Below are 22,046 nucleotides of genomic sequence, written 5' to 3'. Positions count from 1 at the left end.
TCATAAATGCAGACGAGCATCTCTGAACCCTGAAGCACATGACTGCTGCAGTAGAAGAAGACGACACTGGGTGCCAATGTGTACCTAATAAAGTGGTCGGTGAGTGAATTTGTCATACAGATTCTACACCTCATAGAACAAAGTGCAACAGAGCTGCAGTCTTATGAGAAAAACAACAGCTCCAACATTGCACTGCATGGTTTATTTTATGTACAACTTTCTTTGCTCCTTATCAGTTATTCTCTTTCCTCTTTCTCCTTTTTTCTTGCTGTTGTCCCTTAACATCCTACACTGAAAACTCTTACATCTGTACTTAAAAAAACCCAAAAGATGACAGGACCAATTAAGTTGTTTTTGTGTTTGCTGTGACTAGTGGCGCCCTCTGCTGTTATGTTAAACACATGCAAAGACCCTGTCGACTGATTACGATGATGATGATGATGATGATTAGATCCTATATAAAAAGTGAAGCACGCTTCGTCGCCCCTGAAAATAAACGTTCTATTCTTCCCTTAGATAAAACATCTTCAGTGTCTGGACAGTTGACAGCAGACTGACCTCAGGCTGGTGTCCTAAAACCCGTAAATCATGAAACTATATGAAGCTGCATGATCTGACTCTTGTTGATCATATGGGCGGATCAGCGTGCGGCGCTCACGGCTCCAGGGTCACACCTTCTCCACGCAGCAGCCTGCCTGTGTGTGTGTGTGTGAGAGAGAGAGAGAGAGAGGGAGCGAGAGCGAGCTGTGCATCAACACAATAAATGAGTCCCCGCTGACTGTTAGAGCCGCTGACCGACCGTAACCCCCGAGCGACGACGTTAAACGAGAGCGATGACAATTTGAACAGCCCTGATTGGGGAAGTTGACAGCGCGTGGTAACAAATGCAGTCTCCTCCACTCACTGGGCATGATCCATGTGATGTGAGAAGCGACAAGATCAGGGTGTGAATAACAGCCAATTTGGGCGTTTTGGTTTTGCTTTTTTTAATTATTATTATTGTTATTATTATAAGGATTTGTTCATCTCCTGTAATAACAATAATAATAGTTTCCGTACAGGTGTGTTGATAGTTTGTTCTCCGTGATGCATGTGAGAAAGGGCGAGTGACTGTGTGTGAGTGTGCTGAGACAAAGAGCTGCTGCTGCTGCTGCTGCTGCGACTGTGTGGCCAGTGAGCGTCGGTGTGAAGGAGGTGAATGTAGGCAGCAACAGAGGAAGAGGAGGAGGAGGAGGAGGAACTGAAGCAGCAGCCTCCATCAGGGGAAGGAGCAGCCGGACAGGCGCTGTCCGCTCAGCACCAGCATCACCACCGCAGTCACCTTGCTGTGAAAGTCATAAACCTGCTCCGATCAATGAGCAGGACTTATTCTGCTGCTGCTGCTGCTGCTGCTGGGGATGGAAACTGCCAGCGTGTGTCCTCTTATCTCGACATCTTGGGCACACCAGTGATGTGACGTCTATTCTGAATGTAATGCCATTGGCTGCAAAGCATTTTTGGATTTTCATTCTCTACCTTCCTGAGTGAGTCTGAGGCTGTTGTGATCCTCCAGCTGTATGAGACAGGTGCGTGCAGAAAAACACAGGGTTTAGACACGAGAGAGAGAGAGTATATGACGCTCAGTGTTTGTCACTTAAATCCTGATTTCTTTCATGTAGTTGGTGAGAACGGACGGCTCGCCGCGCGCGTTCTTGCTTTCGTGGTGTAATTGTTTCCGTGAGTGTGTCACCACTGCCGTGCATGGTCGCACGGTGCGCTTAAATATTTGAGATGAAGGGAACTTATTGGAGAAATGCCTAAGGGACGCAATGGGCCTGAGCGACGACACGGATCGCATTGTGATAAACGTGGGAGGGATCAGACATCAGACATACCGCAGCACCCTGCGCACTGTACCTGGCACACGCTTGTCCTGGCTGGCCGAACCTGATGCACCCAACCATTTTGACTATGACGCCAAGATCGACGAGTTTTTCTTCGACCGCCACCCTGGCGTCTTTTCACACATCCTTAATTACTACAGGACAGGTAAACTGCACTGCCCAGCTGATGTCTGCGGGCCCCTCTATGAGGAAGAACTGGCCTTCTGGGGTATTGATGAGACTGACGTGGAGCCATGCTGCTGGATGACATATCGCCAGCACCGGGAGGCAGAGGAGGCCCTTGATAGTTTCGGCGGGGGGGGTCTGTTAAACCTGGGGAACGACGACACAGAGCCAGAGCATGAGCATGCTGAGGATGATGTGGATGAGATGACACGGAGGCTGGCGCAGGGAGACTCCGCTGACAGCAGGAGGGGCCTGTGGAGCCGGTGGCAGAAACATGTGTGGGCCCTGTTTGAGGACCCCTACTCCTCTAAATATGCAAGGGTGAGTGGCGCTTTGCGCTTCATAAGATTATTACTTGTATTAAGCTATGTTTTTTTTCCCCTTACTATTTTACTTCAGATTTGGGCAGGGCCGGAACAAGCCTTTATGGGGCCCTAGCCTGAATTTGATTTTGGGGCCCCCTCCCACCACCTCAGAGGAGCCGGTGCTTGACAATTATTCATACAAATGTAACACTATGAATTGCATTAGTTATAGTTGTGTTATAGCTGTGTCATGTTGTTTTTATAACATTTTAATCTTAGAAGGCAGGAAAATCAATAATGTGCAAAGTGAAGCACTAAGTGTGGTGATACTGAACTTCAATTCAACTAGTAAACCAATGACTTTGATTTTTAAAACTTATAACAGCTACAACTACAACATAAAACCAAACAACTTGAGCTCAACACTATTTAGATATCTAAATCTATCTAAATATATCTAGATTTCTTTAACATGTTAAAAAATAAATTTCTCCACTGACTATTGGGGCTCCCATGGTAATCAGGGAGGCCCCAAGCAGCTGCTTATTTCACTTGTGCCTTGGGCCAGCTCTGGATTTGGGGATAGTCAATGCCGATGTTTATACATCAGTGCAGCCACTGGCCGATGTGTGATGCCGATTTGATAAAATATAAACATTTCATGGTTGCAAATGATACACAATGTTGATTGACTTAAATAGTCAGTGATGAACAAAACTTACAGAGCCTGACTCTACAATATGCAATTTGTCATAAATTTTAAATACAAATGACTTATAAACTAAACATTATATACATGACAAACGTCATCAAAAAACACAACTTTGTCAAATACAGTTTCTGTGTGATGTCTAACAATTGGCCAAGTCATTTAATAATAGTTATTAATTAAAGGTTATTTTAAAACCTATATTATTCTTATATCCGGTCATGATTAATTTTATCTGAATCATGATGATTTGACATTTATCATCTAAATAGAAAGATATTTGGATCAGTGAATGTTTGCAGCACTAGAGAATTTGATTATGATGCTGTTTTGTTGATTTGATCTTATTAAAATAATCGCAGTGTTTTTGATTTGCACATTGCACTTTCATTCCGCTGCCCTACTGTAGAGGAATGTATTGTGCACTTGTCTATTTATCTCTGTACCTTCATGTTGAGGCAACAACTGATGGATCTGAGAAGCTTTTGATGACCTTGGAATTACTCTCTTCTGGGTTTCCACAGCAGGGATGTGACTGCACAAAGAGAGAGTATCAGAGAGAGAAAAAATCAACCTCATCCATCAAAACCATTTATGTGCAAATAATTTCTCACAACCTCCTCTGTCTGACAGTAGGAGATAAAGAGAGTGATTTGGACTCTCCCATGTCTCTGGATTGATATTTCCAGGACATGAGGGTTCCTGACTCTTTGGTTAAAAGTAGGTCAGCTCCATGTTAGGAAGCCAGATCTTTGGCACCACTGGAATTAGTGGCTCACGTCCAGACAAAAATGGGTTGCTGTTAGATGTGACATTTTTGGACCTTGCCATGGGCATGTTCCCATCTGGGCACAATGCCTCTCACTGGGGACAAGGAATCAACTTTGCACCTTATATTTTTTTCTTCCACAATCACTGCTGTGTTGCATGCTGCTTTAACAGCTCTCACAGCCTGAGTGGTGTAATTACTTGCCTTACCTTATCCAGCAAGTGTAAACTGTATTGACACGTCAGTGTTACAGCATTAGGGGGAAGTGATTTAACCATCTTTTACACACATTTGTTCACATTTCACATTTCACACACAGTAACTTCCCAAAGCATACAACTCCTCATACTGTAAGTGTCCCACATTTATCAACGAGCAAGAGAAAAGCAGAGCGAAGACTGACAGTGCTCCATCGAGTCTGGCAAGATGATTAATTAGAAGTGAGCCTCAGAGTTAATTACATACTCTATTCACGGTGGATACATCGGTGGAAAGTCCTTGTCATTGTATGTCACTGTGGGCTTTAGTTTAGCAGCAACAGTGAGAATTAGCCAATAACAACCAAATAAAAAAACAAACAATCCTCACTTGTCACCCTATCTTCAGTGCAGACTGTTCCTAACTGTCACCAAAACAGACACGTTATTTAGGCGACTGCCTGATAAGCTGGCACATAAGCTGGATCATTTGTTTCACAGTTTGAGAGGTCGGATCTTCCCCTCATTGTTCATCCCTAATTAGAGGATGCTGGCAGTGATGCTAGAGCTAATTATTGTGTGTGTGTGGGGGGGGGTTATTGTGTGGTTAATCGATTAACTGAATAAATATTTAACTTCCATTTTCTTCAAGTCCAAAGGCACTTAAGTTTTACCTAAATGTTTAATGAATATGCACCAAGGCACTCACACAAATTTGCGATTAATCAAATCAAACCAACAGAGCATAAATATATGGCTTCTGGCCCATGAGTGTATGGGGGCTCCAGGGCAGGTAATAGAGTTATTTAATGAGATCATAGTTTTGCTGAATGTGTACTTGTTATGCCATGTGTTATTTTGCACAGCACATATTATAGAGTGGGCGGACAAAACAACATTATACAATCTGATAAAAGAACACCACATACTACTACTTAAAAAAAAGAACACAGAATCTCTCTCTCTCATTGCTGCATTTTGCTTTTTATCCACTCTCCATAAATGACAGTGCAGACTGATGATTGAGCTGCAAGTTTTGGATGATAGTGTGTGTTTGAGCAAAGAGAGGAAGGAGTCAGTGTTCTGGAGTCAGTGGTGAGACACTTTTCCTCTGCACACTAAGATGGAAGGGAACCAGACATTCATCAGCAGTAGTGATTTTCTCAGTAGAATGTGATGAATTGCCAGTGATGAGATGCGATGATGGGGGGGCCTGTTTTCAATCTCCTGCTGTGTGCCTGCCTCCCTGACACACTATGAATGGACATGACTGACTAAGATGCTGAGTTTGCTCTGAACACTGAAATATAGTATATGACTGTCTCATGCCCAGACGTGCCCCACTCTAACTTACCTCCTTCCTGATGCCATTATTCGTCCTAGCTACTTAACAATGCTATGCATTAGTGTGAGAAGCACTACAGAGCCCATTGACTCTTGTAAAACCATCTTCATGCATGAACAAACTTCTATTGATCCAACTTTTTGTGATGTATAGAATGATGAAGTAGATTATCCTCCCTCCCTGTCTGCTTCTCTGTCCAAGAACTATGATCTGTAGGAGAGAGCCCAGAGAAGATAAAGCTGCTTTCTATTCATTGAAACGACAGGAAAGTAGACGAGCGGAAACACATACTGTAAATCAGGAGGGTGATGGTAGAGGGGATAACACAAGAAGAGAGATGCAACAAATACCCAGGAGAGGATAGCGTATCTGTTACAACTATGTAGTATGCACCAGAAATATCAGAACATAAATGTGATGAAATGTGATCATCCAGTCGATACACAACGCAGACTAAAGTATTCTATTGCCATTAAGGAAACATAGGTTTCTCATAAAAGTCAGTCGTCATCTCGGTGAGCCTCTCAGCTCCAAACAATTCCCAAGAGTTGGTCATCTGGACAGCATGACCTTGTATTGGGAAACCTACCACACGGATGCTGCTGAAGGGAACAGCCCGAGCTAAATTTAGTCATGGGGGTTGACACTAATGTCCCTGTTGCTGCTGCTGCTGTTGCTGGCTCTTTGTAATTCAACATGTAGCATACCCTTGAAAATGCCATGACCTTGAGATACAGCAGAGGGATGGGAGGAAAGAACATTGATTGTTCCTTTTACAATGGCACTTGTGAATCAAGACATACAGAGAGCCAGAGAACAGGATGGGGGTGTCAAACCAGTTGGTATGGTCTCAGATTGAATTGTGTTGTACTGTGCTAAGATTGGCTGCTCAGCCATGGCGCTTGATTACTTGCATGGATTACTGTGCTCATTATCCTCTCTGTCCTTCTCCCCTTCTTCCCTTCTCCCTCTCCTCTTTTCCTGCATCCTGTATATACATATATATCTACTTCCTGCTCAGTGGATAGCTCTGGCCTCGCTGTTCTTTATTCTGGTGTCCATCACCACCTTCTGTCTGGAGACCCATGAGGCCTTCAACCCCATTATCAATCGCACAGAGGTGGAGATAGTGGACAACGTCACGGTGGAGCACATCTACCAAGAGACTGAGACTGCGGCCTACCTCACCTACATAGAGGGTGTCTGTGTAGTGTGGTTCACTTTTGAATTTCTAATGCGAATAACTTTCTGCCCCAATAAGTTTGACTTCATTCGGAACGCCCTGAACATCATTGACTTTGTGGCAATCCTGCCCTTCTACCTGGAGGTGGGTCTCAGTGGACTCTCCTCCAAGGCAGCTAAGGATGTGCTGGGATTCCTAAGAGTCGTGCGCTTTGTGAGGATCCTGCGTATCTTCAAACTGACACGTCACTTTGTGGGCCTGCGTGTGCTGGGCCACACATTAAGAGCCAGTACGAACGAATTCCTGCTCCTCATCATCTTCCTCGCACTCGGTGTGCTCATCTTTGCAACCATGATCTACTACGCTGAACGGATAGGCGCAAACCCCAACGACCCTCGAGCCAGTGAGCACACGCACTTCAGGAACATCCCAGTTGGATTTTGGTGGGCTGTGGTAACAATGACGACCCTCGGCTACGGAGACATGTACCCTCAGACCACCTCTGGTATGCTCGTCGGAGCCCTCTGTGCCCTGGCAGGTGTGCTCACCATTGCCATGCCCGTCCCTGTGATTGTCAACAACTTTGGAATGTATTACTCACTGGCCATGGCAAAACAGAAACTACCAAAGAAAAAGAATAGGCATATCCCTCGTGCTCCTCAACCAGGTTCTCCTAACTTCTGTAAGTCAAGCATCAGCTCCCAACACCAGAGCCCCATTGCCCACGATGACGTTTTTGAGATAAAGTTTCAAGGTGAGCGACAAATGTGATGAACATTCTTACTCTATCCATGACACAGCTGTTTCACTTTTTCTATTTCACATTTCAGTCAGAGGATAATTTCCCACATTAAAAGATGTAATTAAAGGCATATTTGATTCTGAAAAGAAGAAAACAAAGACTGAGTCGGTAGTGAGTAATCTAACTATTGATTTTGCACTTAATTAATGCAGCACTTCAGATCTCCTCTCTGTTTTTGTTATATCAAAAACACATAAATAGACACTTAAGTCTCTTGGGTCCTTTTAAATTCCTTTGGAAGTATTAGCGCAAAAAAAAGTAATATTGACCCTCTGATACAGTTTGTACTCAAACACATGGAACAAGGGGACAGTGCAAGATAAATATTAGATGCCATAGCTATAAACACAGTGTTATACACGTAATAGCAAATATGTGACAAATATAGCACTCGGCTAAATATAAAACTCTCTTTATTTTCTTCGTTATTGTTAAGACTCCAAGCTGAACGGTGAGGCAGCTAACGCAGCTCTGGCAAACGAAGACTGTCCACATATAGACCAGGCAATATCTCCAGAGGAAATCTTCAGCCCCAGTGAGAGAGAGCGGCCCTGCTTCCTGGTCACCACTGCTGAACGCCCCAACCACACAGGGGGCAGAGTGAGGAGGGGTACGTACAGTAACAGCCAATCACAGGCCCCCGCAAAACATTGACACCTTACTGACCATAGACAGGACACTCTCCTTTATCCATCTGTGCTGAGTGTTTCCTATCAGTTTTTACACAGGTATACAAACACACACACACACACACACACACATTCACAACTACACACAGCCAGCTGCTTCACCTCAATCATCCCTTTGGCAAATGTAAATATTCCAGGTCATAATAGCATATGTTCAGGCCAAGCACAATCACCACAAATGTCAATAATAACTGTTCACATCTACATAATATATTTTTTGATACCATGCATAATGTAATACCCCTATTTATTTACCAGTAAGAAAGCTATTTTTTGAGATTTATATGATCTAGAACGTGTTGTCTTACAAGTTTAAGAAAGTATGTATGTGCTTTATGTGTACCATGTTATGTGTATGTGTTTTTAATGATAAATACCATGCGGGAAGGTGACTTACGAGTACATTGCTCTCGATCATAAAGGTGCATGAAGTGTCTTGCTGATGGGTGCTATCAGTATGGTGAAGGAGCACAACACAAATGGAGGAAGGCTAAAAGTCTAATATTATTATAAATGTTACTGAGAGCCAAATTCTCCCTCCATGATTTTTTTTTTTTTACAATTTAAAACCAGGGTTAAGCTCTTTGCTTATTTTTATTGATCTAATTTCAATAACTGAAACATTCCTGAGAAAACCACACTACTCTTCAGCTGTAGAGGGCATACAGCACAATTCTGCCTGTAGCTGAGAACACATTCCCTGCCTGAGGTGCCTATCTTTTCAAGTCTTGTATAGTGTTATACTCCAAACCATTCCAGTACCACCCGGTGCATGCTGTTGTACTCCTGATGCACTCAATGCATGGAGAATAATAATCTGTCTCAAGTCTGTGTTGACCTGTTTCTTTGGAGACAAAAACAAGAAAGCAACAGGTGTAGTACTACCAGTGAGGAACACCAAAATAACTTGTCATGGATCCAGCGCTACAGTGTACTCAGAACGTTCTCTGTTTTTCAACTGAAGGTTATGAAAAGCCTTGGAGCCTTAACAGCATGTCTGGCATGAGCGGGGATGCCTCTGGAGTGTCCTCAGTGTCCGCCCTGCCCTGCAGCCCACCCTGTCTAATGCAGCACTCACATTCTCCCATCCCATCCATTATGTAGCATGGTTGAGTAGCAGACACAATGCCATTGGAAGGCAAATCCACACTCCTTCTCCTTATCTTTTCTTGTCAGATTTTGCTTTTACACTGCTGCTTACTTCATTTATTTTTTTATTTCTTTATTTTCTGGAAAAGTGTATCTTAATTGTGCTGATAATCAAACTTCCCAAGTGTTCTCCTTGGGTGTGTCATCATATCCTAGACAAGAAAACATTGGCACATGCCACTCTGCATGGGTCACCTCAGTTGCAGACAAAGCACTGTTGTATTTCCACCACAGGCTAACCCCAATCTTTTCCTGTGTTTACATCATTGCCTGTTGCTCTGTTGCTTTTGATCTCAACACACTTTTCTGCCAGTAACTTTTTTCTCATCTGCTTTTTACAATTTTGTGAAAAAAATTTTCATAAGATGTAACCCCTGCTAACAGCCTAATGTGCTGGACATTGACAACACATGGCTTTTTTTTAACATTGCCAGCTGTTAAGGGAACTCCTCTAAAGTGCTTTGTACGTTGCAAAGTAGAGACGTTACCATTCTGAAAGTGCAATCCACACAAATTAAATGTTTCAACATGATGTTCACGATGTCCGATGCAATACGGAGATGATGACAATTCCTATGATACTAGTGATGAAAACACCTACTGTCAAAAGAAACTGTTTGTTCATTTGCATGACCTGCATGAAAAATTAAGTTTAACGAGAAGCTAACTGTGTTGCAGTACTTGTCAGAAAAAAAAAGAAATTTTTTTCTTTAAAAAGCTTCAAAAAGCTTTGTCATATTTTATGCATTTTCAGACAGCTTTACAAGAGACTCAGTCATAGCAGAGATTTTATGTAGCTGCCATTTTTTGCCTTTCCCCAAATTCATATATTTATTTTGCCTATTTGACTAAGGAGTAAAATAGTGTGATTTAACTTGAACAATCTGTCATAAAAGCCAACTAATGCTGTCATAAACATCACTGGTTTTTATATAAAATAGACTTACTGATAGTTACAAGTTTATAAAGTGTTTGTATATTGTAGTCTGCAGCAACTTTAACAAATGCTGTGATGCTTAAATTAAAGCAAATATTCAAGGATTATTAAATTGTGCCTTCATACCCAGTGAGGCAAAGTAAAAGTGAGTAATGAATTGACATGATATTACATATAGCTCCCATTGTAGCATGAATACACTTTATACCATGCTCATAACAGTGTAATGAACGCTTTACTTTACAAGGTTTACGCCACACTCATACCCTTAATCACAGTTAGAAAATGCCCTTTTGGCTTTTAGTGTTACACAATCCATAGCAGGACTTGACCTCTGGAGGGTATATAACTTCAAGCAAAAAAAACTACCTAAAACACTGATTTAATAGCTTATTACTCAAGAACTTGCAAATATAAAGCACAAAATTTTACTAAAAAGGGGACCAGGCAACTCAACAGGGCCAAAATATATCAAGTTATTATGTATGTCTATTGGTTTTAAAAATTACTAATATTACTGTTACATGTATTGATACTGTCCCAGTACTTATGCACAATTTTTCAGGGCACTTTACTAAATTTTATGTTAACCAATCAAAAAAAAAATTAAACAAATTTCTAGAAGAAGAAAAAGAAGATATAAGTATAGCAACTCATCTAAGTTTTGTTTTTATTCTAAGTGAGCACAGTTTTATGTTTCAAGTTATGTCTCTTGTGGTAATTGATGGACGTTATATATTGAAGAAAACTAAGAAAAATAAAAACAACTTGTGAAGATTTGATGTGAAGAGATACAGGTGAATTACATGCTCATGCAATTCAAGTGAGAAAAAAAACAACAAAACAAAACAAAACAACTAAACACCAGTATGGGATGTGGGTCTACTTGGGGAAAGGTAAATGCATGTATTTTACAGTTATGCAAAAGAAAAGTATTTAAGTAAAATATGTAAATACAAGTCCTTGCATGAAATAAATTTTATACACAACAAGTGTTTAGCCTCCGTTTTTATTCAGCAGCACATGTGCATACATAACAATGTTCCTTTCTCACGAGCTAATGGCTCATGTTTGACCCCTCTGTCTATCTACCTGTGTTCGGGTCAAAGAGAGCATTAAAATAACAAGGTGACTGTGAGAGCATGACGTAACGTATACACGTGCATGACAATGACTGAACTACTGTACATAAACCCGCAAAGCGCCGCATGATTGGGCATGTTTATTAACCAACTCCGAGTCCAACCTCTGCACACAGATGGCACACAGTATACTGTTGTCTGATGCCTTGGCTAAGCATGGGAATCACATGGTAAACCTGTCGTTTACCATGAGGAACTGACGGAGCACATTTTCTTTACTCTTCAAGCTAGTGTCATTTTTCACTGCAGAGCTATCCATCTCCACCACCATCATTTCCACCATTATACATACTTTGTGTAATAATTTCTTTGTGTTATTGTTTTTTTTATATGTTTATAGAGACCCAGCGACAGCACCGGAGCAGACAACCAACAGAATCTGTTTGTGTTATGAACCATGGTGTACCAACCACTATGTGTATGACCCATAACGGCCCATCACCCACCTGATAGTGCTGTAGCATTGTTGTGTGTATTACTTAGTATTTTTAAATGGGTGTGACAGTGACAACCTGTACATCACAAACTCAGCGTAGATGTAGCACTGACGAAGTTTTGTTGTCAAGCCTTATATAGCTCAGTATCTGTGACTGGTTACTGTGTTGTATTTTGTGTGCCTATTAGTGTGTGCCGGTGCTGTAAATACGCTTTTCTGTGTGCTGAAGTTGTGTGTACCAATGTTTTTGAGTGATCATCCAATATTTGTGTGCTGCTTCTTCTGTTGAAAGAAAAAAAATGTTGCTCCAATTTAAAACCCCACTCCACCGCCTCCTGTACCAAACATGTCACTTGTCATGTCAACCAGACTGAACAGTTGGAAACAAATCCATTTTGCACTGTCATGGTCACATCTTAGTAGACTTTTTTGCACAGTTTTTGCACCAGTGAAATCTTTTTTTATTCTTTTGATATGTGGTCAGGCGTCAAAGAGACAAAAAACACCTCTCTTAACCTAGTGAGGAGTGGTGCGCTAGTAGGATTTGCTAAATGATTTGCTCAGAGATGACCAATACCATTGAGCATTAATTCAATGTTGATATTCATGTATGTTCATTTGACATCACAGCCGAGACATTATGTCATTATGACAATCATGTTGAATTGGATTAATATTTTTGGCTCACATCCATATAAATATGCATTAGCATATATTTGCCAAATCATCATATGCCTCATACTGGACAAGTGCCTCTGTTATATAAATTATTCTTACCATTCAGGAATAGCTTAATCAAGATAATGATAAACTATTGTTCATGTTTGTTTTGAATTACCCGCTCAGCTGTCAGCCATTGAAAACACATAAACTCAGTTCTAATTTTTATTTTATGACTTTTTTTTTTTTAATAAAATAAAAAAAAATTACAAAAAATTTAAAAAAGCACACAGCATACATTCAGGGTCCCCATATGGATCAGTTTCTAAAGGCAAGCAGTGAAAATACCTAATAAACATCAGTATTCAACTGTGCAGATTAGTCATCTGTGTGGAAAGTTTGCAAAAAAGGGACCAACTTTTTACCAAACTACTGCAAAAACACTGCCAACAATTTACTGACAACTGTGTGCTGTCAGATGCAGCCAATCTGGATCTGCCAAAATATGTGAGCATAAATCGGGGGACAGTGTGCTGATCATTTTCTAACGGTTTAAAAAAAGCAAAAACAACCAGCAGCTGTTTTCATTAATGGCATTAATAATGCAACAAAAGGGCAACTAATGCGTGGCGTTTAGTGAGACTAGTGAGAGTGTGTGTGTTTTGAACACCGTGCTTTTTGTGGTTAGATATTTCAAAAAGGTAATCAGTGATAATTTTGATTGGTTTGTTGTTTAGGGATTTTTTTGTGTCTTCTTTTGACCAGTACAGTCCAGGCTTGTACAACAAATAGTGAAAAAAATAAAAAAACAGAGATATGATCATTTTCACCGAGTGTTGATTTTATTTTTTCTTCAAACTAATGCGATAAAAGCGATTTTATTTAACTAACAATGATGGTTTCCACAGTTAATTTGCATCAACTATAATCTTTTTATTGAGTCTCGTCATCGGCTTTGACCAAGACACTGGCTTAAAAGCAGCAGCTAATTCTCGACGCTGCACTGCAGTAGCCCAAAGCATATAAATAAGTAGGCAGTGGACAAGTTTCTCCCAAGGGAAATCCGTTCAGTATGAAATCCAAAAAAAAAAACCAACCATGTAATACTGACGAATGTTACACAAATTGACAAGAACATAAAAGAGTGATGGCCAGTTAGAAAAGAAGAAATAGCCTACTGTCCCGTTTGTGAGTGGTAAATCATGAGATTTGCACTATGAAGTGCAGAGATTGACTGCCTCCTGACACTGAAGATGACAGCAATAAAACCCCCGACATGGGAAGAGAGAGCTATAGCAACAGTTTATCCCATCCCTCACGCAATCTTTCACAGCTTCATTCAGGAAAGCGTGTGAAGATGAGCAGGGGCTTTAGACACGTCCATGTTATGTCTGTCAAAGTGACGGGCGGCTCAGGGAAATGATGGCCTCCGTCCACATGAAACATACCTCAGCCCATGTCCAACCACATCGTCATATTTATGTGACCTCTTCAAACAGCTCAGGGAGTCTTTTAGAAGATGAAAGTTGCTGTTACTCAAAGACACTGTGTCATACGTCGCTGTATCAGTCTGAAATGTTGTCATTCAAGTCACGCTGTTTATTTCATCTGACTGTTCCATGGTGAATGAGTTGTCCCTGTTGGAGTCGCTGCAGCTTCGTCTTAAGCCAGTAGTCACACACTGCAGCACACTGCCACTGAATGTCCAGCTCCGCAGCCAATGAGACAGGGTCTGAGACCAGATATGAGCTGAGGCTGAACGACGTCCGCCTGTGAACCGTCTCCACACATCCCATGTTCGTTCCAGCCCCAGGAAAAGAGACTCCCTCCTAAAAAGGAGAGGGGTCTCGGGTCAGTGGAGCTATCGGGAGACAAAGGGGGATCTAGCTCGGTACCATGGAGGCTAAAATTAGCAGCCAAGACTGTATGCAAAGAACAAAAAAGCATGCAATGTCGCTCTGTCTCACACACACACACAGACCAAATCTGACTTACATTCATTTCCTGGAGACCCATAATCATGTCTTTACCTCAAAATTATATAATTTTATTTTGGAGGAACTGTTGTCCCCCTAAGGAAGACAAGTCTCTATAATATAATTGTTTACATTATATAACACACACACACACGGCCTCTATTCCCAAAGCTGACACTTGCCCAGTACTAAAGCCTCCCTGCTCTTCACAGCTGGTGAGCTTGTTGGTGGGTGTGGCCAGGTCTGCATCACCAAGGAGACACGTGCCATGGCAACATAGTTACCTAATAGGCTCCATTGCCATGGCAACAGAAACGAGTTAGCTTTCTCAAGGGTAACACATCTTCAAGCCTTCCCTACCCTGCAGTTGTGTGTCTTTCATGCCATTTCCCTTTTTCCTCGTTTATGTCACTGAGACGCTTCTTTGTCTTTGCGCTTGTTTCTGCGTGTTTCTCTGAAAATAGGGACCATCAAAGATTTGGATTTGCCAACAGACACATATGCTTTTGCCAATTAACAGGCCGAGATATCATGCCAGCAGCTTATGTCAGTGTGACAGTCTGCCAGCAATGGCTTATGCAATACAAACACATGTGGTCCTTTCTAAGATACTGCATGTATTTCAAACTTCACAGAATCTCTCTCTAATCTTTGATTAAGGTTATTGAGTAAAAAAAGTGATTATGAAAAGTTTTGGTTCATGAATTTGTTGAATGGTGTACGGCACATCAGTGTTTCCAGGGCAACAAAGTGCATGCACAATATCCTGCACAACAAAAGGATAAAAATCACGACACATAATCCAATAAGCTATTTTTTTGTCTTTGACGAATTACATTTTTACACCAAAGGACAAACATCAGTGACACAATCTGCTGGATTGTAGCTCAACTCAGATGACACTTCAGGTACACTTTCAAATAGCATCTGATCTAAGGTGTTCATCCCTCTACGTTTATGTTAAAAGTGTTTGTTGAAAATTAACAAAGATCTTTCCTCAGATTGGATGAGCCTCAGCCACAGCATCTTTGGCCTGTCTCCCCTCACTGACCACTGAGGAGTTTCATACGTGAGGCGCACTTCCTCAGGTGCAAACGGGCAAAGGCTGAGCAGGCGACAGATATCATGAGCAGCATGCGATTCTTTCCGTTCCTTTCTGCCTGACCTACTTCAACACCAGAAATAGCAGCAGTCAGGTCTCTCCTTCCAAACCTGTTTTGCTATTTTTTAGCTCCTTGTCATCGCGCTCGAGACACGAGGAGAAAAGGGGGAGCGCGTGGGTGAGCAGAGGAGCGTGGTGCAGGAGGTTCTCCCTTTACTTTTCCTGCTTTCTCATGACAAACCTGAACTTCGAAGAGAACTAAGAAGTGCTTTGTAAAAAAACATGCATGTGCATGTAATTTCTTTGTTAATCCCATTAGAAATTAAATTGACAGTGCGTTTATGATCGTTAAAGGATGTGTGTGACTGCTGTATCCGTGTTCTGCTCTTGTGAGAATAAGAGGAGACTGCTCTTCCAATGCTCGACATAAAACCATACCTCTAAATGGGTGTGTGGTTAATTCAGCTCCTTTACAGGCTTGTGTGGATAATTGCTTTTCTCAGTGACGCCCATGTATCCATGTTGTAATTACTTCCTGATGGAAAGGCCACAGAGCAATGAGCTGACCTCTGAAATCTTCAGCAGCATTCCCAGAAGCATAATTATAATAATTCATACTGGTGTTAAACTGAGACGTATTAGAAATCTCCCTTACCAATTCTTTGGTTCAGAACAGGATTACTTAGCAGAGTTTAGCCTCACCTATGAGTATTCTGTGTTATCTTGTGCCATAGGAGCCAGAGTCATGTCAGAAATTATGTCTGTGCAGTTGCATAATGTTGCTTTCCTGTTGATTATTCTATTGACAAACATATTGTCAGATGTGGCCGTTTTTGATAGTGGTATATAAAAAGAAAATCACAAGAGAAGCACTATTTGTGCTAAATGGACATTTATATAGGACATTTTTGAGAGAATACACTCACCTACAATGGCAAGGTTATGTTCGGATCCGCATGCAACCTGCAGAGAAAAGAAAATGAAGTGCTTACAAGAAGCATGCGTATAAATCAGGCTGATGATTTTAAGATTGAAATATCTGAGAAATGTTATGTCAACATGTATAATAAGATACTTTGAAATCAAACCTGCTTAAAAAAATAAAATAAATTAAAATGTTGCAGATGCAGTAATTCAACTTTTTTTCAACTAGCTACCACATGGGTGGTGATAGGAGGGGTGATTTTATTTCAGAATACACTGTACAATCAAGCTGTAAAAGTGTCAGCAGTGCTGAGTGATACAGTATAACCAAAAATGTTACCACGGAATGAATATCACACTGCAGATGTGCATATCAGTCAATATCAATCACTTTAGCGATACATTTCAGAAAGATTTTTGAGTTAAACATCAATCACTTGTGATTTTAAAGTTCTTTGTGAGCTGAAAAACATAGTTACATTTAACAAAAATTACATTCAAATTCACTGTGTCAAAAACAGCCACAGATTCCTGAAGCAATGATAGATTATAATTTACTTCAGCTATGTTTCTGGTCCTGACAAATCGTCTACCTTTATAGGAGGACTAACAGGTTCGGGTAGGCTGAGAGATTCATAGCTCACTCAGCAAATCCATCTTGCCTTTAGCTTTACACACACAAGGTGACTATACACCTTGACACACACCAGTGCTGCAGCAATGATCAATGCACAGTAGGAGAACGATGCAAAGCCTGTCGTTGTCCGTCCCTGACATCCACTTAACTGGCAACAATCTACAACCATATAACTTCCATTCAGAGCGCAGGTTAACTGCTGCAATCCTGTGATGCTCACACATAATTGTCCTTCTGGGAGAAGAGACCTCTGCCTTCATTTATTGTAAGAGGTTCCTCCCCGAGAGGAAGATAATGGCAGTGTATATGAGAGTGTGTCATTCTACAAGATAGATATTATGAAGCAAATCATTACAGAACCTTCTCTGGGTGTGCTGGGCTCTCAATCAGTGGCAATGGGTTTCACCTTACACTAAACAATATTCTTTGGTTTTATGTGTGGTTGTCTGCTGCCCCCTGCTGGATTTACAAGTTTTGAATATATGGGGCCGTGGTATAGAAATTAATAAAATTAATGAAAATAAATATAGCCGCCGCATTTATCAAAGGCTGATCAGGTGGCATATGCACGTTTCATGAAGCACACATGAGACTTGGTGTAAGGCGTCACCTGAACAAGTTTCTACACAAGTTTGATAAATGAAATAGAAGCAGCAGTACACTTAGTACAGTTTTTTCCAGTGGTAAAACATGTCTGCCTTTAAATAAATAAGACTGTGTCTCACCTCCTTAAAGAAAATGTGACTATTCCTATGTAAATACTGATACGCCTCAGAGCGTTTCACATTGTTCATAGCTTCAACATCTGTAGTGATGGAGAAGATTTCTTTATTTACACTTATTATTATTTGGATAATAGGGAAAATGCTGCCTTGCATTGTTCTAATGTGACATCTACACACAGTAAAGCAGTCTAGCAGTGTTAAAGTAACTCAAAAAGAGTCAATTTAACTCGCCAGCTCTGCTACAGTGACAGGAAGCGGCAGAAGTCATAATTCCATAATTCACGTAAGGTATCATGGGCCATAGGAATAACACACTTCATTGTTGTTGACGTTTGCCCTGTGGACATCTGAGTATGCAGCAGTGTCAAATAGTGATATGTCTTACCTGTGTTGCCCCACAGAGGACTTTAACCTCTGAAGGGAGGCACACCTCCTGGTTTGCCCCCTCTGTTGGACCAGCTGACTGGTGCTCTGGGTTCTGACTGGCGGATGCTTGTCGACCCAGCTGTCCATAATTTGCTCTGCCCCATGTGAACACTCTGCCTCTCTCTGAAATGAATTAAGACCTGATTCAGATTAGGCAACCGTTCATTCACTAATACAGTTTGGAAAGGTAAACCTTGATCGTGGATGGTGATACTGTAGCTACATTAGCGATCAACCTGTGACATTTGACAAAAACTATCGCTTAACATACCAAACTAAACAGAACTGCACCACTTGGTGGAAACAGGCGATAGACATTATACTTACAATACTGTATGTGAACAACGATTTACCTGTTTGAGCAACAATGTGTGTCCAGCCGCTCCACACATGTATGGCTTTCTCTCCATCCAGCAGTGAGCGCTTCAGAAGGCATGGCGAGGACACGAAGGACTCTGTGGCAGTCAGCTGACCATACTTGTTGCTGCCCCACAGAAACAAATCACCATCTCCTGCAGTGCAAACAAGACGAAAATACTATTTATTATCCAGACAAGGCAACAACACAAAGGCAGAGCAGTAAATAAGAAGAGCAGATCAGCTAAGCACAAGAGAGAAGGCAATGTGTATAAATGCTAAATGTGGAAGACCAGCATGAAATTCACTATCTTTTAAATTATGTGACTTACACTTGTATTTTGCTCTTTAATGTGTGAAATCTAATGTTTTTATTGTACAGTTCTAGTGAAAACTAACATTTGTCTTATTTTTTTTAAAGCACAGAGATCCCAACCTTGTTTACATTTCACGTAAATGCTTACATGTAAAATGAAATTGCAAAATAAAGCACACCTTTTTTTACTGGTAGGGAAAATTTGAGGATTACAAAGTCAAGTCCACACATTAATTATTATTATTATTATTACAAAATGTATTATCATTACTATTAGTGATACTGTTATTAGTATGAACATTTATGCTGACATCATACCTGTAAGGCACACACAGTGTGTTGATCCTGCTGCTATCTGGCATGATATTTTCTGATCCAGACCTACAACACAAGTATGAAAATCAGAATCACTGTAAATCACCTGAGGCCTTAAAAAATGTTTCTGTATTTCAGTTTAGTGCATGTACCTGGCACCAGACAGGGAACTTTAGAGCTGAGGTGTGATGGGACAGGGTGTGGACTGAGAGCTCTCTTGGCATGTGTGAAAAGGCCAGTTCCCCACTGATACACACAGCCTGAGTCTAAAGGCCAAACACAGCATTACGATTTGTGGATTAACAGCCCAAAGACAACATATTACTGAGTACAGTTTACAGTGCTTACCTGTTACAGCGAGTGAGTGTCTAAGACCTGCTGCTACACTCACCACCGGATTCTTCAAACACTAAGAATAAACAGTGCATTTGCACAAGCTTAAAAAAAACAGATCAAACCGATCATATTGCAAGGCTGACATATGACCTGACACTCAATATTTGTGCTCACCTTAACAAACAGTAGATCTGCAGAGTGTGTGACCATCTCTCCAACACCCAGTTGTCCAAATGAATTGGAGCCACATGCCAGTATTTGACCACAGTCTGTATTTATGATACAAAAGGAACATGACTTAAAAAAAACAAACATTGAAATATTCAAAAAAAATAAAGTCAGGTTAAAGGTATCTCTATTATGACTATGAATATTGTGTAACATCTTTAATTCTCTGCACATTTCTGTGGACAATTCATTTCACAAATACAGCACCTCCAGAGCAACATGCACATGTTTGTCCTGATTGATTTGACAATGATCTTAAAGAGGTACATTGTGAATAAAAAAAATTATCTGGTTTAATTTTGGCTCACAATACAAACAAACACTTACAGAGCAGATAATTTGTAATACTGTGCTGGTTCAACTTGTCACTATAGAAAAGGGCAGAGAAAGTCTACAACTGAAGGCTAATCCACCCATCACTGACAACCCCACCACATTCAGTCTGAGACTCCACAAACACCACCCTGGTTTTTCATCACAAATTTAACTGATAGTCTTAACTCAAGAAACATTTTAAACTGAAATCATTATTAAGTCCATTTGGTGTCATAGTGTTGAGTGTACATGACATTCTCTCATATATGTCAAAATCATTCTACTTTGTTTGAACTCTGTTGCCTACTACCTATCCAGGAGAGAAACATCACAGTCCTTCTAATGTATTTCTGTTGGAGTTTTATAGAAATTGTATTCAGTGTGACTCAAACATTTCATTTTAATTATCTCTAAACATGGACTTGATGTGAGGTGTCTTTTGATTTTTAGGTTTCCTGATTGTAATTACGAATGCTATATTATAACTTTTTATTTACAAATCCAAAACTGCTTATTATAGCCATTTTCCCCCATGTTCACTCTTTTTCATTTATGTTGTGTCTACTATTAGACCCAAAGTATTCTTCTATTCTACATCTTATCCAATCAAACATATGTGCCAAGGACCACCTGTGGGAAAGGCTTATTTTACACTTTTAAAAATATTAACCTTATTTATTTTCAACCTTAGTACAAAAAGAGTGTAACTACTGTATCTAGTGTGAAATGCTGCTCACCAGTGAGAAAGAGAGTAAAATCCCAACCACAGGCTACATTTGTGATCTTCTGATCTAAGGTGGGGCAGAGCTGAAGAGTTGAGATGTCTGCACTTATGTGAAGTCCAAGCTGGCCTCTGTGATTCTGTCCACACACATATACCTCACCATTCTCTGCAAAAACAAAAATGCAATATACAAATTTAAAAACTAGCGATGGGATGGGAATCGGCATCTGTCAATGCAGAATCCGATACAAAAAATTCTATATGTCGCATGCTTCACTATGCACATACTGTAAAAATGTAAATAAAAATCAGCAAAAGCATTTTGGGCTGTTTCTCCTTATTGGGAGAACAATATTTGTTACACGCATTGGAGAATCATGTATTTGAAATGACTTAGCACAAATGTGACGTTAACAGCTTCATAGTTCATAAATGTTCTAAAATTACTGTTATCAAACTAATATTAGTCTTGGTAGTTTGTGGTATTGGTATCGGACACAAAAAAGTGATATGTCCCATCCCTATTTAAAACCAAGCAAATGTTTGCATAGCTAAGAACAAATATGGATGATTTAAAACAGTACAAAAGCACAAAACACTAAGCTGGATATGAAACAGAGGTTCAGATGTTACACAGAGAAAGCTAACATGTGCTATGTCTTAGCAGTATAAAATTGCACTCCCTCATTTACCAAAAGTTAAAAAAAAAATGCTTCATTTTTACCTACACTGAGGAGGTCATGAGCTTAGCAGTTTTGGCTATTTGTCTGTGAGCCTAAGTTGATAAGTAAAGGACTTTTTCAAAAAGAGTTCGATGAAATGTGGGATGTACAGTAGGTTATGGCCCAGGGGAAAAAGGTAACTTACCGGTGATGAACACCGAGTGTCCACCGCCTCCAGCCACAGCCCGGAAAGTCTTGCTATGCAGAGCGGCGGTGTCAGAGAACCGGGGCACATACTGGTCCTCCGCATGTCCCTGTCCCAGCTGTCCGTAACTGTTGGCTCCCTTTAACGTTAACATTAACGACTACAGTCACTGACAGGTCGGGACTCAGGACACGTGACACACTCGAAACCTTGTTCACATTTCACAGGCGTTTGTTTTCGCCGTACTTTGCTGTGTATTTTGAAGACAGTTAGGCGACTGTTTTAATGAATCCATTGCTAAATACACGAGAGTACAAACACACTCGTGTAACTCAGACCTTTCAGTTAAACGGCGAAGAAGACGAACTTACCCAAGAGAGTAAACAAAACTCTGGCCGCCACCTCGCTTCCATTTACGACACTGTCG

The 22,046-nt window shown here is 40.7% G+C and overlaps 3 protein-coding genes across 7 annotated transcripts in view; 1 reads left to right on the top strand and 2 right to left on the bottom strand.

Moving 5' to 3' along the window:
- Positions 1 to 3,554, bottom strand: part of LOC122775662 (CD81 protein-like) — a 13,673-nt gene extending 10,119 nt beyond the window's left edge. Inside the window, exon 1 of the mRNA XM_044035732.1 lies at positions 3,509 to 3,554. Within this exon, the coding sequence (XP_043891667.1) occupies positions 3,509 to 3,514 (6 nt within the window). The 5' untranslated portion in view covers positions 3,515 to 3,554. The remainder of the gene's footprint in view (positions 1 to 3,508) is intronic.
- On the top strand, positions 853 to 13,481 carry kcnc1b (potassium voltage-gated channel, Shaw-related subfamily, member 1b). Of its 4 annotated transcripts, XM_044035724.1 has the most exons (5): positions 853 to 1,565; positions 1,659 to 2,369; positions 6,395 to 7,310; positions 7,795 to 7,968; positions 9,012 to 13,481. In XM_044035724.1, the coding sequence occupies exons 2-5, from the start codon at positions 1,809 to 1,811 to the stop codon at positions 9,149 to 9,151; spliced, it is 1,791 nt and encodes a 596-aa protein (XP_043891659.1). In that variant the 5' UTR covers positions 853 to 1,565; positions 1,659 to 1,808; the 3' UTR covers positions 9,152 to 13,481. The 4 variants fall into 4 exon arrangements, with proteins under 4 accessions (XP_043891659.1, XP_043891660.1, XP_043891658.1 ...); XM_044035725.1 differs by having other exon boundaries at positions 853 to 2,369; positions 11,616 to 13,481; XM_044035723.1 differs by having other exon boundaries at positions 853 to 2,369.
- Positions 13,192 to 22,046, bottom strand: sergef (secretion regulating guanine nucleotide exchange factor). Of its 2 annotated transcripts, none has more exons than XM_044035728.1 (11): positions 21,991 to 22,046; positions 21,620 to 21,758; positions 20,766 to 20,918; positions 19,660 to 19,754; positions 19,498 to 19,558; positions 19,302 to 19,415; positions 19,153 to 19,215; positions 18,515 to 18,673; positions 18,121 to 18,284; positions 16,376 to 16,412; positions 13,192 to 14,200 (listed from the first exon to the last, which is right to left on the bottom strand). In XM_044035728.1, exons 1-11 carry the CDS (start codon positions 22,030 to 22,032, stop codon positions 14,046 to 14,048), a joined length of 1,182 nt encoding a protein of 393 aa, XP_043891663.1. In that variant the 5' UTR covers positions 22,033 to 22,046; the 3' UTR covers positions 13,192 to 14,045. The 2 variants fall into 2 exon arrangements, with proteins under 2 accessions (XP_043891663.1, XP_043891664.1); XM_044035729.1 differs by having other exon boundaries at positions 14,138 to 14,232.

Source organism: Solea senegalensis, linkage group LG10 (assembly GCF_019176455.1).
Source record: "Solea senegalensis isolate Sse05_10M linkage group LG10, IFAPA_SoseM_1, whole genome shotgun sequence".
Classification (NCBI taxonomy): Eukaryota; Metazoa; Chordata; class Actinopteri; order Pleuronectiformes; family Soleidae; genus Solea; species Solea senegalensis.
The sequence above is the reverse complement of the archived record's forward strand: the minus strand, read 5'-3'. Positions and strand labels throughout refer to the sequence as shown.